General features: G+C 45.0%; 1 protein-coding gene and 1 long non-coding RNA gene across 4 annotated transcripts in view; one reads left to right on the top strand and one right to left on the bottom strand.

The window, feature by feature from the left end:
* Positions 1 to 902: 902 nt before the first annotated feature.
* On the bottom strand, positions 903 to 3857 carry LOC116410283. The gene is made up of 2 exons (XR_004222238.1): positions 3151 to 3857; positions 903 to 1764 (listed from the first exon to the last, which is right to left on the bottom strand). It is a non-coding gene; the product is annotated as an uncharacterized LOC116410283 (long non-coding RNA).
* Positions 3858 to 7857: 4000 nt separating this feature from the next.
* ptprg (protein tyrosine phosphatase, receptor type G) overlaps positions 7858 to 18757 on the top strand; it is a 357095-nt gene continuing 346195 nt past the window's right edge. For all 3 annotated transcript variants that reach the window (XM_031901245.1, XM_031901244.1, XM_031901246.1), the window contains exon 1: positions 7858 to 8291. In XM_031901245.1, coding sequence (XP_031757105.1) covers positions 8207 to 8291 — 85 coding nt within the window. In that variant the 5' untranslated portion in view covers positions 7858 to 8206. The remainder of the gene's footprint in view (positions 8292 to 18757) is intronic.

The raw sequence follows: 18757 nt of genomic DNA, 5'->3' as shown, positions 1-18757 counted from the left end.
GTACAGTTGCCTACGTAGCTATGGGGGAAGCTCTCGGATATGGAGGGAAGTGTGGCTGAAAGTAGACAGGGAATATATCCCAAAACCCCAAAAATAAGTAAATAATAATAGATTTAATGAATATAAACTGAAACTGCCTGCGTATAGGGACAATTCAAATAAGTCGCTAGTCCCAAGGCATTGAAGGTATTTATGTAAAGTTAATGCCCTCACCAAGGTCCAGAAGTGGTCTGGGTGCTCAGGGCCCCGTAGCTGAAGGGAAAGATCACAAACGAAAACCGAAGAGACTCCAAACACACCGGATACAGAAGTCTACTAAAAGCCGGTCTTTATTATTCCATGTAAAAACAAAGCGCCTGGCGCGTTTCGTGCGTCAAGTAGGCCAAGTAGACAGGGAGCGCAGAAGAATATTCTCCATAGTGACTAACTAGCGGCTAGAACACTCTCAGGGGCCCATTCATTAAACCACAAATTTGGGTGGTTAAAATAACGATTGGAAAAAATTCGGAGTAACCGCGATAATTTTCGATGTGCGAAAATGTTGTTTGAAAACTTAGGGCTCAATGGCACTCTGCAGCTCCAACCCGGCCCAAGGGAAGCCTCCCATAGGGCTCAATGGCACTCTGCAGCTCCAACCCGGCCCAAGGAAAGTCTCCCATAGGGCTCAATGGCACTCTGCAGCTCCAACCCGGCCCAAGGAAAGTCTCCCATAGGGCTCAATGGCACTCTGCAGCTCCAACCCGGCCCAAGGAAAGTCTCCCACTCAATGGCAAGCTCCATAGGGCTCAATGGCACTCTGCTCCAAGGGCTCATATGGCAGCAAGGAGCAGGAAGCCTGTCACTCAAGCAGTGGGCGGGACTAAAACACATATAGCAGGTGACAAAAAAGGACAGGGAATCTGCAAAGCTGAGCATTTATTTAAATAGCATTTTGCATTAATGTGTAACACACAATTTAACAAATTTACAGGGTTACAGAATAAAAATCAGGATCAGCCAATTTGGGGCCATATATCTGTCAGGCAGACTATAGATTGGTCAATAAACTGCCAATAATAAAGCAGTGGGTGGGAACAGAGCAAACTGATGGCACCCTTGAGGGGCTGGGGCAGTTGTAACTCAAGCAGTGAGCTGGACTAGTCCACTAATGGCAATTTATGGGGGGGGGCACAGACAGTGGGCTGAACTACAACACCCTAATGGCAGCACAGAGTACGAAATGTCATGGGAAATGGAGATTAACCCCCTTGCAGGCAAACAAGCAGTTAACCATTTATAATCAATAAACTTGAAAGCATCAGGAACATGTAATTAATTCTGCAACAAATAAAAAAAACTAAATATCACTTCATAAGCACCTCTGCAATTAATATATATATATATAATTCTTTTATTGCTACATCAATTCCATTTTATATTTAAGCTTACTTTCCCTTTAAACAGTCTTTTTTTTTTTTTTTTCACGCTCGACACCTCTGCAATTAGCACAATGGCTGTGTGTAACGGACACCATTCTGTGTCTCGGCCGGCGTCGGCGGCGGTTGAAAGGTTGGTGGGAGAAGCGTCGGCGCAGGGAGTGACTCGGGGAACATCTGCAAGTGTCGGAGCCTGGGAGCAGGTGTTTAGTTCACCTGCAAGAAACGGCTTCTGCTTGAAATGCGTCGAGCTGCCGACAGGACAGCAACCGTGCAGCGGCGGCAGCTCTCGTTATTCACTGAGCTCTCAGGCACCATTTTAGCACAGTGTTGCCTAATGGGAGCTGAACTGGAACAGAAAGGGTAAAACAGATCCGTTATCTGGAAACCCATTATCCAGAAAGTAAGATCTTCAACTGCCCTATTCGTATTTTTTTTCCTTTTTCTCTGTAATTCACTAAACATGGGAATTAAGCTGCATAAATCCATGTTGGTGCTTCAAATTACAGAAAGACCCCTTATCTGGAAAACTCTGGATAACAGATCCCATAACTTTATTATTAACATTTATTTATAACAACATATTCCACAGCGCTGTACAATAAGTGGGTTTCATACATTGGACATACAGAGTAACATATAAAGCAATCAATAACCGATACAAGAGGGGAAGGGAGCCCTGCCCAAAAGAGCTTACACTCTACAAGGAGTAACATATAAAGCAATCAGTAACCGATACAAGAGGTGGAGAGAGCCCTGCCCAAAAGAGCTTACACTCTACAAGGAGTAACATATAAAGCAATCAGTAACCGATACAGGAGGGGAAGGTAGCCCTGCCCAAAAGAGCTTACACTCTACAAGGAGTAACATATAAAGCAATCAGTAACCGATACAAGAGGTGGAGAGAGCCCTGCCCAAAAGAGCTTACACTCTACAAGGAGTAACATATAAAGCAACCAATAACCGATACAAGAGGGGAAGAGAGCCCTGCCCAAAAGAGCTTACACTCTACAAGGAGTAACATATAAAGCAATCAGTAACCGATACAAGAGGTGGAGAGAGCCCTGCCCAAAAGAGCTTACAATCTACAAGTAACTTCCTAATAACCCATAATAACCCATACACTGCATCAAGCAATAATGATCTTCATTCGGTTCCATGTTTAACCCAGGGCAGCAAGGGGGATACAGTAGTTATAGAGACAAAGATATTATTATATTGTTTTACAGTTGTTACATTGCTTTAAGTACAGGTATGGGATCTATTATCTGGAAACCCTTTACCCACAGAGCTTTGATATGTGGGAATGTCATTTTCTATTTACTGACTTTAGGTAGCACCCCCCCCCCCGTTTTCTTCTATGGACTGAATGTAAGACATCTGCCTTTTTGGGGCAACAGCAAGGGGGGGGGGGGGGTTTCAAGCTTTTTGGACTCCTTTATAGAACGATAGTGACCCTTTATTTCCCAGAATGACATAAATACACCAGCAGGTCTACATGGCTACATTTATTGGCAATGGCTAGTGATGGCTCTAGAGTCATGGTGGCCAACCCCCCCCCCCCCCCCTTCCTTTGCCCCTAATGGTTGGCAGCTACACAGGCAGCCCCAGGTCTGACTAAAGGAACATTCTATCTCCGGGCTGAGGAAAAAGGGAATCTCATTACAGACAAGCCGAGCTCCCAATTCCAGCAGAACGCCTCCCCCCCCCAACGCTTTATTATTTAAGAACCTACCCAACGAGAGACATTGCTGAGCAGAAATAAAATCCCTGGCACTGAGTAATCCTGCATCTTGTTCAGTTTAGTGTGATGGCTCCACCATGAGAGCCCAGCGTTGCCTTTAATGATCAGTGACGGCGAGAAGCCTCTCGTCTGGCTCCCAACGGCAAGTGTGGCCACCGAGCCGGGGGGGGGTCTGAAAATTCTCTCTCCTTTTGTTCAGCTCGGCCAATAGGTGGTCAATTTCACTCCAATCAGACGGATATTGTGTTAAAGCCACTGAATGTAATGAAGAATGGAAGGAGGGGGGGAAAATTCTGATGCCTTGAGAGAAGGAGTAAATTAGGGGAGAGGAAAGAGATGGAGAGACAGGCTAAAGGGAGGAAAGAGATGGAGAGACAGGCTAAAGGGAGGAAAGAGATGGAGAGACAGGCTAAAGGGAGGAAAGAGATGGAGAGACAGGCTAAAGGGAGGAAAGAGATGGAGAGACAGGCTAAAGGGAGGAAAGAGATGGAGAGACAGGCTAAAGGGAGGAAAGAGATGGAGAGACAGGCTAAAGGGAGGAAAGAGATGGAGAGACAGGCTAAAGGGAGGAAAGAGATGGAGAGACAGGCTAAAGGGAGGGAGAATGGATGGGAAAAGAGAAGCAGGGAAAGGGGGTAGGCAGGGAGGGCAAAGGGAAACCTGGGGAGAGGCAAATGGTGAAGGAGGAAAGGAATAGAGAGATAACGATAGGGAAATAGAAATACTAAGGGGTGGGGGGAGGCATGGAGTCATGGGAAGAAGGAAAATTAGAAGAAGTTAATGGGGTGGGGAATAGTGTGGGAGGGAAGGAGAGGGGTGACAATAAGGGGTGCAGACCCCAAGGAGGAGGGCATGGAGCATAAGTAATCAGGGGAAGTTACACTGAGGGGATGGGGACAATGCAAGCAGGGGTGCAATAGAGAGAGGGGCCAAGGGAAGAGTGAGGGGCAGGGCATGGGAAATGGGACGTAAAAGGGAAGAAGTTATAGGAAACAGTAGGTAGAGAGAGTGCAAGAGAGACAGCTGAGAGGGGATGTGAGAGAGGGTAGCAGGATAGAATGGTGGCATATTTGTTAGGGAAGGCTATCAATAGAAATCTCCCAATAAAATACAATCATTTACTAAAAGTGGCCCCCAAACTTTTATTATTCTCCGCCTACAGGGACCAAAACGTGGGAACCCATAGGAACAGAGGAGCAATGTATGAGCAGTGGGACAGAGCAGTAACTGTGAGTGGGAGAGAAATGAAGCAAATGGAGGGGATGATGATAAGAATAAAGAGAAGGGGAAATAAGAAAAGATAGAAGAGCGAGGAGGAAAGAAGAAAGTGGGGGGTGGAAGGACAGGGGCTGTCGGTAATGAGGGAGAAAGTCAGGGACAAGGATACTGGAAAGAAGAAGGGTTGGAGTTTAAGGGTTATAGAACATAACAAGTGGGGGGGAAGATAGATACAGAAATGGGGGGGGACCGAAAAGTGGTGAGATAAGAGCAAGAGAACTGAGAATGGGATAAATGAGGGATAAAGATTTAGCCAAAAGGAGGGGCCACAGGGGCCACCAACAGACAGTGTAGGGTGTGTAAACCCTTTCATTGAATCAACAGATGGTTTATAGCTTTGTAACCCTGCGGGACTCTCTCCTTTAGATTCCAATGGCAACAGACAAGACATATATATATATATATTTATATACACACAGTATAGGGGTGAGAGATGGGGAGGGAAGGATGAGATTCTCCAGGCCGGGGGTAAAAATCCCAGGCTGTGTGTGTCGTTAATCAATGTATGTGTGAGACAGAGCGTGTAATTGTAACAGTGTGCACGCGTGTGCCATACAGTGTTCATGTGTGTGTGTGTGAGAGAGGTTAGGCTTCTCTTTAGGGCAAGGGAAAGAATTCACTATGGACCCCCGGCTGTTGCACAGTACAGGAGATATTGCAATTAGGCACTATATGTGTTCATTACTGATGTGTTTAGCATCTATCATTGCCCACGGCCCCCCTCACATACACAGAAGGGGGTGTTTATTAACCATTAGTGCAAGACCTGTTTTAGATCAGTTTTTAGTGCAATTGCCCCAGAATTTCATGTTTTGTTCCCAGCATGCCCAGTGAATAGAAGTCTATGTGCCAGGGTATAGGCATTGGGAATGAAGCCTGCCGGGGGGTAAGGTGGCACCCCTTGATTAGACCTGGTTCGTACAATGATATTACAAAGAGTTAACAATCAGTAAAATACCCTGCTGTAGGGCAAACAGTAACTATCTAGAGTGTAAGCTCTACGGGGCAGGGACCTCCATCCTCTTGTGTCTTTGGCTCTTAACTTATTGCAACTGTACCTTGTATTTATCTGTATTTATTGTTATACTGTGTATTTATCTTTTATTATCTTAATAACCCCCTGTTTGTATTAATGTATTCTACTGTACAGCGCTGAGTACATAAGTAGCACTTTATAAATAAAGATATACATACATACATACATACATACAATAGGGCCCGGTGCTGTCCCATGTGACCAAGGCTTTGCTTCATCCATGTAAATGGCCACGTTTGGCCTTGCCCCGGGCTAATGTGACTATGAGGTAGGTAAAGAGAGTGTATGTGAGTGGGAAAATGAGTGGGGGCCCAAATAACAAAGCACTGGGGGCCCAGATAAAGCTGTGTGTGCGGTTACACTGGGAACATGAGCTTTAGTGCAAAAGACACAAATGATGGGCGTAGAAATCTATACCTGATTGATATGTGGGTGTAATTCTGTGTCATTCTGACAGCCAATCAGACTGTATGTGTTTAGGAATATAATAATGAATTTAATATCGGTTGTGTGTGTAATTATGGGATTGTCTGTGCGCAGAACACTGTTATTATGGAAGTGAGTGTGTGTGCGTTTATGAACCAGTCCACGTGTGTTTAATTATCCCACACTGGGTGTGCATATTGCTGATTGTTAGAATGGGTGAAGGGGAGGCTCGGGGAGTCACTTTGTACAAGTGGGACACTATAACGGGGGGTTCAGTGGGAATCTGTGTGTGCGAGTGTGTATGAGTGAATGTGGGTGTGCGAGGGTGAGAGTGTGTATGAGTGAATGTGGGTGTGCGAGGGTGAGAGTGTGTATGAGTGAATGTGGGTGTGCGAGGGTGAGAGTGTGTATGAGTGAATGTGGGTGTGCGAGGGTGAGAGTGTGTATGAGTGAATGTGGGTGTGCGAGGGTGAGAGTGTGCCGAGTGTTATGTGGGTTATTATGGAAGTGAAAGGATGTGTCACTCTAAATGCAGATTAGAATTAGTGTGTAAAATAGTGTTTATTTTAGTCTGTTATAAGACTGACTGTGTGTGTGAGTGTGTGTAAATGTTTCTTGGGACTGTGAATATATGTGTTATTATGGGTGAGCCTGAAACTGTGAATAATGTGTGTGTGTGTGTGACGCTATGATGGAGTCTGTGAATAAGAGATAATGTGTATGTGATAGTGTAACAGTGTGTTACCATTAATCACTGAGTGTGAGTGTGTAATAGAGAATTTATGAGCGGATATAAGAGTGAATCTGTGTGAGTGCAAGTGTGTGTGTAAGGGTGAATCAGTGAGTGTGTGTGAGTGTGTAGATATGGGTGAGTGTAAGTGTGAGTGAATGTGTATAATAGTGAATCAGTAAGTGTGTGTTGATATAAGTGTGTAGATAAGTGTGTGTAGATGAGTGAGTAGATATGAGTGTGTAGATGAGTGTGTGTAGATGAGTGTGTGTGTGTAGATGAGTGAGTGAGTAGATATGAGTGTGAGTGTGTAGATGAGTGAGTGTGTAGATGAGTGAGTGAGTGTGTAGATATGAGTGTGAGTGTGTAGATGAGTGTGTGTGTAGATGAGTGAGTGTGTAGATATGGGTGAGTGTAAGTGTGAGTGAATGTGTATAAGTGAATCAGTAAGTGTGTGTAGATAAGTGAGTAGATATGAGTGTGAGTGTGTAGATGAGTGAGTGTAGATATTAGTGAGTGTGAGTGACTGAGTAGATATGAGTGAGTGAGTGTGAGTGTAGATATGAGTGAGTGTGAGTGTAGATATGAGTGAGTGTGAGTGTAGATGAGTGAGTGTGTAGCTATGAGTGAATCGGTGTGAGTGTGAGTGTAGATATGAGTGAGTGAATCAGTGGGTGAGAGAGAATGTGGGAGTGAAACTATGAGGATTAGTGAGTGTGAGAGTAATGTGAGAATCCCTACCCCTCCCCCCCCCCCTCTGCCCCAACCATCATCCCTGGGCACTCACTCACACTCACTCACTCTCACTCACACTCTCTCTCTCTCACACTCACTCACTCTCACTCACTCACACTCACTCACTCTCACTCACACTCTCTCTCACACTCACTCTCACTCACTCACACTCTCTCACACTCACTCACTCACTCACACTCTCTCTCACACTCACTCACTCACACTCACTCACACTCTCTCTCACACTCACACTCACTCACTCACACTCTCTCTCACACTCACTCACTCACACTCTCTCACTCACACTCACTCACACTCACTCCATAAGCCCCAGCCGGAGGGGACAGATGGGGGGAACATGACTCCCGATCCCGCGGTTTAGCCGGAGGGAGAGACAGAGAGAGAGAGCGGAGCTGCGGAATTGGAGCGCGGCTCCTTTAAGAGCGTCGGGGTCGCGCCCCAGCATAGCCGCCCAGTCCCAGTGCGCGTCCCCGCTCCCCCTCTCCCTCTCTGCTTTAAAGTGTGGGGCAGGCAGCGCTCACATGTTACTTCCTGTATGGGAGAATGGAGACAGCCCAGAGCCAGCGGCACCGAGCAGCTACCCCCACCCCCTGCCTGCAGGATTAGCGACCCCCGCACCGTCTCTGTGCCAGGATATTACCCCTCTGCCTGTATGAGATCCCCCGCTCTCCAACTTCCCATCGCAAGTAACCCCTGCTGCCCCGGCGGGGCCCCGGATCTACCCCCTTCCCAGGGCATCTTGTGGGGGGGTCGTTGCCTCGGAGGTGACAGAGCCGACCAGTTGCCCCCAGTGGCCCCCGGGCCCCAATGTGCATGTCACCATGCGGAGAATCCTGCAGCCCGGTTGGTGGATCTTGTTCCTGAAAATCACCGCGTCGGTGCTGCCCTATGTGCTGTGTTACCCCGGTAAGTACCCCGGGGGGGGGCAGGTCTGTCTCTGGGCAACTTCATGCCCCCCAATACCCTTCCCTTCCCTGCTGAATAGTGGGGCTTCAATCCCCTTATCCCCCCCCCAGCTCCCTATGGCAGATATTTCCTTCCTTCCCCATACCCCCCCCTTGCCAATACTTGCCCCATAGCCCTGCCAATGCCCTGGCACTTACCCCTAATAGCAATCCTCTGTTTTACAGCTAATGCATGGGGTGTAGTTCAGCAACAACGATATCTCACTCTCATGTATATCCCCCTTCTCTTCCCTCAGTCTCTGCCTCCCCAACTGTGGCCCCCCAAATACCAACTGCCCTCCATCTATTGTTCCTTCCCATGGCTGTGGCACCGACCTTATTCCCCCCCAGTCTGAGCTGTGGGGCAAATACCCGCTGTGCCCTGAGCTGTGGGGCAAATACCCGCTGTGCCCTGAGCTGTGGGGCAAATACCCACTGTGCCCTGAGCTGTGGGGCCAAATACCCGCTGTGCCCTGAGCTGTGGGGCCAAATACCCGCTGTGCCCACAAATACCCGCTGTGCCCTGAGCTGTGGGGGCAAATACCCGCTGTGCCCACAAATACCTGCTGTGCCCTGAGCTATGGGGCAAATACCTGCTGTGCCCTGAGCTATGGGGCAAATACCTGCTGTGCCCTGAGCTGTGGGGCAAATACCTGCTGTGCCCTGAGCTGTGGGGCAGATACCCACTGTGCCCTGAGCTATGGGGCAGATACCCGCTGTGCCCTGAGCTGTGGGTGCAAATACCCGCTGTGCCCTGAGCTATGGGGCAGATACCCGCTGTGCCCTGAGCTGTGGGGCCAAATACCCCCTGTGCCCTGAGCTGTGGGGCAGATACCCCCTGTGCCCTATCTCAGTGCAGGAGATGCCAGTACCACAATGGGCAATATCCCCCAAACAGAATTCCGTTCCCCCCCCAATGAGAATAAATGGGGAATCTGCAACATTGTATCAGTCACTCTGCAACATTCTATCCCTTTTGTTTCCCTGGACTCCCAGCCATCGCTACAGCCCTCCTCTGCCATTGATGCCCATCATGGAAATATTAAGCAGATCCCTTTGGAGGGTTTTTGAGCCTGCGCCCACCTCCCTGCACCCCCTTTTTTACTTGGGGGGGTATCAGAAATCCAATATGTATTAGGCTTTTTGGTGCATTGCTTCCCAGTGTGGATCTATAGTAGAACAGAGTTGGTTGTGTGTGGGGTGGGGGGGGGGGGGGCTGCAGAGCTGGATTTTATTTCAGTGCAGGGGCTGCTTCATTCCATTATGAAGGGCATCTTAAAGGGACAGTAACATCCAAATGGAGTGGGGGGGGGCATATTCATTCTTGTCCTTTACTAATGTCTCTCACTGTTGCTTGAATATCCTACAAAATATCTGCCACAGAGCGCGCTGGGCAAGCCTGGGGGGGGGGGGGGGGGTAATTTGCACTGACAAGAACGCTATTGTTTTACTAGAGAAATGGTAATAGAGGTCAGAAAGCCATTCGTGGTGGTCTTGTATTCTCCTAATTCTCCTGAAAAAAGTCCTTGGGGGGGGGGGGGGGGGTGTGTGTGGAAAGAGTGTAGACCCCCCTCCCCTTAATAAAGTTTCCTTATGTGGTGCCTATGGCTATTCTGTATCTGGGAGCAGAAGCAGCTACAGCTGCAGGGAGAGGGTATCAGACGGCGGAGAAGGTACTCTCCTCCCCAGCCAGCAAGGGGTTAATGCCAGGGGGTGGGGGGGGCCCCACTGCTTAACACTTGCCAGCATCTCCTCTCTCGCCGTTTTTCTTTTTATTGAGATGATCAATGATTTTCTTTAATTGCCTCTTGACATTGAGACATCGGTGAGGGAAATAAAAAAAAAAAAAAAAAAATAATTGATTGAAAAAAAGCCTTTTTAATGGCAACGGCCGCACGTGTTTGTCCCTCCGCAGCCTGTGACAGTTGTGGTCACGCTTTCCCATGGCGAAAAAAAAAAATTGTGTCTGTGTGCGTCTGTGTGTACATAAGGACACACACAGGGGTTTTACCTTCGCCTCTGTAGTCTCAACTTATTGCTGAGGCTTCTCATTGTGGCCCTGAATGCAGCCGTCTGGCCACTTTTTCTATTTTAAATTCTGCCCTTTCCGTGGTTTTTCTTTCACATGTTACACGCACAGTCGCAGGGGCTGAGGGAGAGACATAGAAAAGCGAGGTCAGGTTTTAGGACTGGTATCATGGCTTTTCCCATTAGCTGCAGTGGCGGGAAAGGTCCTGCGGGGGCGCTGCTGAACCACGTTTTATAGAGCTAAAGAGTCTGAAAAATGCCTTTTTATTTGTATTTTCCTTTATATATTCACCCGGTCCCGATAGTTTCACAGTTTGTATAAATATTTATTGTATCATTTGCTCTTTACTTATTTTTTAACCCATCTTGTAGAATGTTCTTTCACAAATGCACAGTATTTCAGCCATAGCCCGTGAACCGAGAGATCTTTTATTTATTATATTTAATATACTGTGCCCAAACCTTTGCCTGCTTGTGCCTACAACTCCCAGCATGCTTAGCCAGCCTTACACTTTAGGCAGTTGTAGATCATCGCAGCTCTAGTCTAGATTTATATTGAGGAAGATCACGGGATTAGTTTGATCTTGTCATCTGTGACTGTTAAGACTCCCTGCCCGGTGTAGATATTTCATAGAGATGATATATTTGGTTGGTGAATATGATTTAAGAATGTAGTTTCTTCCAATAAAACTCCAGAGGACTCAACGCTTGTAGCCTATTTAGTGAACTAGTGAAGATCCAGAGATCAATGGAATTGGCCAATGGGGTGCCCAGGGAACATCTGAATGTATCGCTGCGCAGATCATGGATGTGGTAATCCGGTAAATCTGTATTGTGTTGTGTTTTCCATCAGAGCTCCCTCTCCCCATATTCATGGATATTTCTAGGAGATAGAAGATAAACCGGTGGGGTGACTTCAAAACACAAAGTATTAAATGCAATGGAAGTGTCCGATGCTCAAATTCTCTTTGGTCCTTGAGTAATCCCAGTCCTGACCTCCTTGAGTTTGGTAGAGTGAGTCAATTGAAGCCCTTTTCTATTCACCGTTGAGTGCATCGCGGTATTGATAGTAGAAGTGGAATCTACCACCGTGTATTGGAGAATTGCTCTCTCAATCGACTGTAGACAGTCGAACGTCGGGCGTAAAGACTTCTTCAAAGTCAAACATTTTCTCCCTTTGACATGAAACCGTGTGTGAGAGAGAGTCCACACCGTTCTATACATTGAAATAGGGGTGAAAGCTCTAGAGAAGAAACATTTATCTTTCTATTGATTTTGTTCTCAATTCTCGTCCGCGGAGTGATGCCCTTCTCTCTGCCTCTGATATTTTACAGTAATTACATTTAGGAGAGGTTCTTGAGGAAAACCAGCTTTGATGTAGGTTTAATATGACAGAATCACAAGGAGGACTGAGGTAGGCTTTGAAGGTTCTGCCGAGATAGTATTTACACTAGGTATTGACTTTTCTGGGTTTTTTTTTTTGGATATGCTCTCACTGTCGTGATGGGAAAGTTATTGTGGGCTTCAGATATCTAGAATAATTGTTCATTCTCAGAAATAAGTATCACTTTCTTTTTGATTCTCTACAGATTGTAAGCTCTTTTGGGCAGGGCTCCCTTCCCCTCCTGTATCGGTTACTGATTGCTTTATATGTTACTCCTTGTAGAGTGTAAGCTCTTTTGGGCAGGGCTCTCTTCCCCTCCTGTATCGGTTACTGATTGCTTTATATGTTACTCCTTGTAGAGTGTAAGCTCTTTTGGGCAGGGCTCTCTTCCCCTCCTGTATCGGTTACTGATTGCTTTATATGTTACTCCTTGTAGAGTGTAAGCTCTTTTGGGCAGGGCTCCCTTCCCCTCTTGTATCGGTTACTGATTGCTTTATATGTTACTCCTTGTAGAGTGTAAGCTCTTTTGGGCAGGGCTCCCTTCCCCTCCTGTATCGGTTACTGATTGCTGTATATGTTACTCTGTATGCCCAATGTATGTAACCCACTTATTGTACAGCGCTGCGGGGTATGTTGGCGCTTTATAAATGTTAATAATAATAATAATTTTAGTTTTAAATGTCAGCTCTACGTTATCAAGTCAAAAATGAGTTCTACTGTCTATCTAGGGTGCTTGGGGCTTCTAAGTTTGTGAAGTCCACACTTGGAATAAACTGACCCCTTGTTATTTCCCCCATATATAGTACAGGTATCGAACCCCTTATCTGGAAACCCATTATCCAGAAAGTTCCGAATTACGGAAAGGCCAGCTCCCTTAGACTCCATTTTAATCAAATAATTCACATTTTTTAAAAATGGTTCCCTTTTCTCTGTAATAATAAAACAGTACCTGTACTTGATCCCAACTAAGATATAATTACCCCTTATTGGGGGCAGAACAGCCCTATTGGGTTTATTTCATGGTTAAATGATTCCCTTTTCTCTGTAATAATAAAACAGTACCTGTACTTGATCCCAACTAAGATATAATTACCCCTTATTGGTGGCAGAACAGCCCTATTGGGTTTATTTCATGGTTAAATGATTCCCTTTTCTCTGTAATAATAAAACAGTACCTGTACTTGATCCCAACTAAGATATAATTACCCCTTATTGGGGCAGAACAGCCCTATTGGGTTTATTTCATGGTTAAATGATTCCCTTTTCTCTGTAATAATAAAACAGTACCTGTACTTGATCCCAACTAAGATATAATTACCCCTTATTGGGGCAGAACAGCCCTATTGGGTTTATTTAATGGTTAAATGATTCCCTTTTCTCTGTAATAATAAAACAGTACCTGTACCTGATCCCAACTAAGATATAATAAATCCTTATTGGAGGCAAAACAATCCTATTGGGGTTAATTACTGTTTAAATAATTTTTCGGAAAACCCCAGGTCCCGAGCATTCTGGATAACGGGTCTTATACCTGTATAAGGGTCAGCCAAGATACCCCAATAATTAACTGCTTCCATTACTTATTTAAAACTATTCTTGTAATAGCTGGAGTTCTGTATCTTCCAGCTCTATGCCGTTAAGCAAGGTTGTCTTCTTGAATTCAAACTGAAGAGTTTTGATCCCTATGGAACGTTGGGAGTCTTTGCCCAACAGTATATACAGTTGGGCTCCAGAGAACGATATGATGGTGGTGGTATGTGTTTTGAGGTGTGAAGCTTTTCCATTAAAATCATGACTTTCCACTACCGATTCTGAAGAACCAGCCTTGACTTCACTTTGTTGATCTGTCTAGGGGGCCGTTCTAGGGACAATAAAGAAGGTTCTGATAGAGTAGAAACATTTTCAATGTGAATGTTCAAGGCCCCAAGACTGTTGACATTTTCTGAAACTGTGATTAAGAAGAAAGTAGAATTAACCGGTTGTGTTTATGGCCAATAAAAGGCGGCTAGAGTGTAGCAGATTGGGTGGAATGTCCATCTCTTGGATAGAATGTCCTCCTTATGCTCTTCACGACGTGTGAGCTCCAACTCTTCGGGGTTCGTTTGGCTGTTCTCAAACTTTCCTCCGACTTGCGTTCTGCCTTTTGGCTGAGGAACAATTCCATTGCAAGGTCTACAGATCTTCTATTATTCATATAGTTTGTGTTTTCCCCCCAAGCTTCAGTTTTGGACAATGAAACATGTCTTGTAAATTACATAGTGGCGTAATAACAGGCTCCTGACTAACTCTGTATTTAATGGGATCTTTTCTACAAGATATTATTCTTAGCTGAGATCACTCACATTTTTTTTTCTTTTCTTTTTTTTTTTTCTTCTTCTTCAAAATATTCACCGAGCGCCTGACAGTGAATTCTTGGCCCTTGTTACAGGAACCTGTAATGAGGCAGATTATTATGGATTGCGAGGTCTCGCAAGCAGGGAACCTTTAGCATGCAGCAGCGTATGATTAGTGTTTTTCTGTACAGAGATGCATATGGTATTGGAAATGGCATTTTCCCCATAGCCGCCGAGAAGGATTTCTGAGGCTGGAAAACTCATTCATGTTCTGAAAGATCTTTTTTTACATGAAAAAAAAACGTATTTTGAAAGGAAATGTTTGTTCATTGGACTCTGAGTAAATGTGTGATGCCAATGCAGAACTGGCATTATGTGGTCCAAATAGAGGGGAGACATATAGTGGGGTCAAGTAGAACAGTAAGTAGGGATACTAGGAGGTTAGATGGTTTAGTAGGATAAGATGGGGACAATATGGCGACAAGAACGCGGCAGGCAAAGCCTACCCTACAGTAAATGCCCAATACATTTGGTCAACTACTATTATTATTATTATTAATAATAATAGTTGACCAAATGTATTGGGCAGCTACTGTAGGGTAGGCTTTGCCTGCCGAGTTCCTGTCGCCATATTATCCCCATCTTATCCTACTAAACCATCTAACCTCCTAGTATCCCTACTTACTGTTCTACTTGACCCCACTATATGTCAACTAATAACTTCATGGTACCTGTAGACCAGGGGTCCCCAACCTTTTATATATGTGAGTCACATTCAAATGGAAAACGTGCAACACAAGCATGAAAAAAGTTCTGGGGGTGCCAAATTAGAGCTATGATTGGCTATTTGGTAACCCCTGTGGGGACTGGCTGCCTACGGAAGGCTCTGTTTGGCGTTATAGTGGGTTTTTATGCAGCAAAAACTTGCCTACAAGCCTGGGATGTAAAGATAAGCATCTCCTTTGAGGCCACTGGGAGCAACATCCAAGGGGTTGGGAGCAAAATGTTGCCTCCGAACCACTGGTTGGGGATCACTGCTGTAGACTCTACAGTTCCCTCTAGGGATGGGATGGGACTTTTCAAAAATGGTGTTGTTGACAGCTGGGGGGGTTCTTGTGGTTACCAGACATGCTAACATGTTTGGCTTTACTCTGGGTTTTATGCAACCAAAACTTGCCTCCAAGCCTGGAATGTAAAGAAAAGCACCTACTTTGAGGCCACTGGGAGCAACATCCAAAGGTTTGGTGAGCAACTTGTTGCCTCCGAGCCACTGGTTGGGGATCACTTCTGTAGACTCTACAGTTCCCTCTAGGGATGGGATTCACCCCTTATGGGTGATGGAACTCAAAAATGGCATTGTTGACAGCTGAGGGGGGTCTTGTGGTTTTCAGACCTGCTAACATGGCCGAGGAAGTCCCAGAACATGACTATGGCTGGAATATCTTTTTAGAAAGTTGGAACCCTTCCCTCCTAGAAGAGTAAAGGTGGCCATACACCGGGCGATTGTAGTTGCTGATATCGGTCCCTTAGACCTATTCGGCAGCTTATCGGCCTGTGTAGGGGCACTAACGACAGGCCTGGCCAGCCAACATCTGGCCTGGAATCGACCCGTAGGTGGGCATATTGGGAGAACATCCGCTTGCTTGGCGACCTTGGCAAGCTAGCGGATCTTAACATGTATGGCCGCCCTAAGGGACTAATGTCCCATCTGTGGGAGAGCGGTTTGCAATAAATACGGGTAACGTAGTAGTGGTTTTCCTTCCTTAATGGATGATAATTAAGTGACTGACGAGGACTTAATTTTTCAATGCAAAAGAAGCCTAGAAAAAACAGAAGACGAGGAGAGGAAAGCGGGGTGGGAGGGGAGAATGTCTAATGTGATTCCATGGCCAATTGCAATGGGGAGGTAAGGAGGCTTCACACACTTGACAGTATTGATAATATTATCTCCATGGATACAAGTTTATTAAACTCATCTTTCTTTGTTAACATTGTATGGGTGTAATATTGTCTGTATTGTTTCCATTCACTGCTTAGTTTACCTTTTTAGGCTTAAGGCACATTTTGCTTCTTTCCATTGAGACGAATGGGAAAAGCACCTTCGCTGCTGTTGAAAATGCTCCAAAGGACGTTTGTGCCGGCAGTGGCATAGCTATAGCGGGGGCAGAGATCAAGGGAAGTGTCTGTAGGGTTCTGTAAATGCCCCTGGGGGCTCCTTACTACCCCTTACAGTATGGTTGATGGGGCAACAGGGCCAAGGGGGCAATTTTTTTATACTAAACTAAAGCTCTCTGGGGCCCCTTTCTGCCGTGCCGTGGCTTCCATAGGATCTTTATATAGTATTAGTAATATCTGGGTCATGTATGTATTTCATATGAGATAACCGGGCCTTTATATATGCTGTATATATGTAAGTATTGCTTTAAATAAAACGCTTGAATCATGGCGTATATATAAAGCGTTTGGATCCGCCGGGTACATGATTTATGCATGTATTCTACACCTTCGCTTGCAACCCGCGGGGCTTATCGACGTTTTATTAGCTTTGTTTGTTCTTTATATTTCTGCAGGTAAATTACATTAAAATTCTAATTTACCCGGCCGCGTCCTCGGGTTTTTTTTTTTTTTTATAAATCGTTGGAAAGAAAAAAAAACACCTTTTTGTTTTCCATCAGTCGCGCGTATTAATTGTGTCCCCGTGGAGCCCTGGTAAATATTATTGGACTTTTTTCGACAGAACCGGAGACAAAAAAAACCCTTTTAAATATGTCATAAGTGAAATTGATCAACAAATCAAGGCAGAAATGATGTTTTTGTGCGGCGCTGGCCTTGGGGATGTTGGTAAATTACGGAGGACTTATTAGCGAGCCGAGTGAGTCTGGATGGTTTTATGGCGGTGTATTAGCTGAATGCACAAAAACCTATCTCGCTTATTAATCTCTATTGACCGCCCTTGTGTTCTTCTTCGGATATTGTTGTTATTTACACATTTATGCACTTCTGTACTGGCACCTACACTCTGTCTTTCTGTTGTTTACGGCCAATATGAGACCAGAGCTTTTCATTTTTTGCTTTAAAGGGGAACTAAAATGTGTTAAAGAGCCCAAACAACACAGAAACCCCTAATACCCCTATCCCTGTAATCTGTTCCTTCAAAAAGTAGGAATAAATCCCATGTTTATATGCTGAAATCCAGCTGTAAAACTGTTCTTCTCTTTCTGCATCATTTGAAATCCTGGCAGGGGAGGAGAGACTAAACCACTGATGTTACAAATTTAACAACTTCTCCCCAGCTTACAGACAGCATGCAGGAACTACATAACCCACAATGCATTGCACTGGGATGTTCCTTTCCTTATTGACATCACGTGTGCAGCAGGGAATTATGGGATTGGGAGGAGGCAGGCTGAGGGAGTCACAAAGTAGTCAGCCAGATCAGCAGGGGAACAGGGGGCGGGGCTTAGGGAACTGGTCCAATCATATTATTACATTAACATAAAAAAAAGGCTCCATATTTTTAATTAATGTATATTGCAAAGTTGCTTGAAATTATATTTACTGTTCAAAAAGGGGTTGTTTACCTTTTGAGTTAACGTTTAGTATGATGTAGAGACAATTTGCAGTTTGCCTTGATTTTATTATTATTTGTATTGTTTTTGCTCAGCAACTCTTCAGTTGGGAGTTTCAGCAGTTATCTGGTTGCTAGGGTCCAAAAGACCTTAGCAACCAGGGAGTGGTTTAGACGAGAGACTGGTATATGAATAGGAAAGGAACTGAATAGAAAATGTAGTTGTAAAAAGTAACAATAACAATAAAACTGGGGCCTCACAGAGCAATAGTTTTTTGGCTGCCGGGGTCAGTGACCCCCATTAGAAAGTTGGAAAGAGTAAAAAAAAAAAAGGCAAATAGTTTAAAAACTATATAAAAAAAAAAATAAGGCTAATTAAAAAGTTGCTTAGAATTTGCCATTCTACAACTTACAGGTATCGGACCCCTTATCTGGAAACCTGTTATAAAGAAAGTTCCGAATTACAGAAAGACCAATTATCTGGAATACCCCAGGTCCCAAGCATTCTGGATAACAGGTCCCATACCTGTACTAAAAGTTTACTTAGGGTTACTAAAGGTTAACCACCCCTTTTTAGTTGTGTTTAGTTCCCCTTTAACATTCTTGTTCCCTTACCTTCATGTTGTTCCGTAGTATTGTACAGCGCTGCGGAATATGTTGGTGCTTTATAAATAAATGTTGATGTTAATAATAATAGTAGAATGGGATTGGATGATTTTGGAGCATAGCCAGATCACAAGGCATCTATATAGGCTTTGGGCTCCAGTCATGTTGGTCGGCCATTGATCTACTTGCTGCAACACAAGGGAGGGGACAACCCGATCGTTCCTCAATGCTGAGACTTGGGGGAACCCGAATTGGAAGGTTCAGTCTAAACAACTTCATTGCTGGACCTTAGTCAAGAACTGTTTACTGTCTATCCATAAAACTCCCGGAACTTGGCATCTTTGGGTCATAGTTTCCCCTCGTTATAAGCAGAGGTGACGCGAGGTCAGAGCAGAGTGATGGTTATTGGCTGCTGTTTTGCAGAAGCTTCTAAAGATATTGATCCTCACAAGGGCAATTACTGTACTGCAACCAAACACCCCCAAGAAACTTCATTTATCAGCGTAATA

The sequence above is a fragment of the Xenopus tropicalis genome, chromosome 4 (assembly GCF_000004195.4).
Source record: "Xenopus tropicalis strain Nigerian chromosome 4, UCB_Xtro_10.0, whole genome shotgun sequence".
NCBI classification, from domain to species: domain Eukaryota; kingdom Metazoa; phylum Chordata; class Amphibia; order Anura; family Pipidae; genus Xenopus; species Xenopus tropicalis.
Note: the sequence above shows the minus strand (reverse complement) of the source record. Positions and strands in the feature narration are given on the sequence as shown.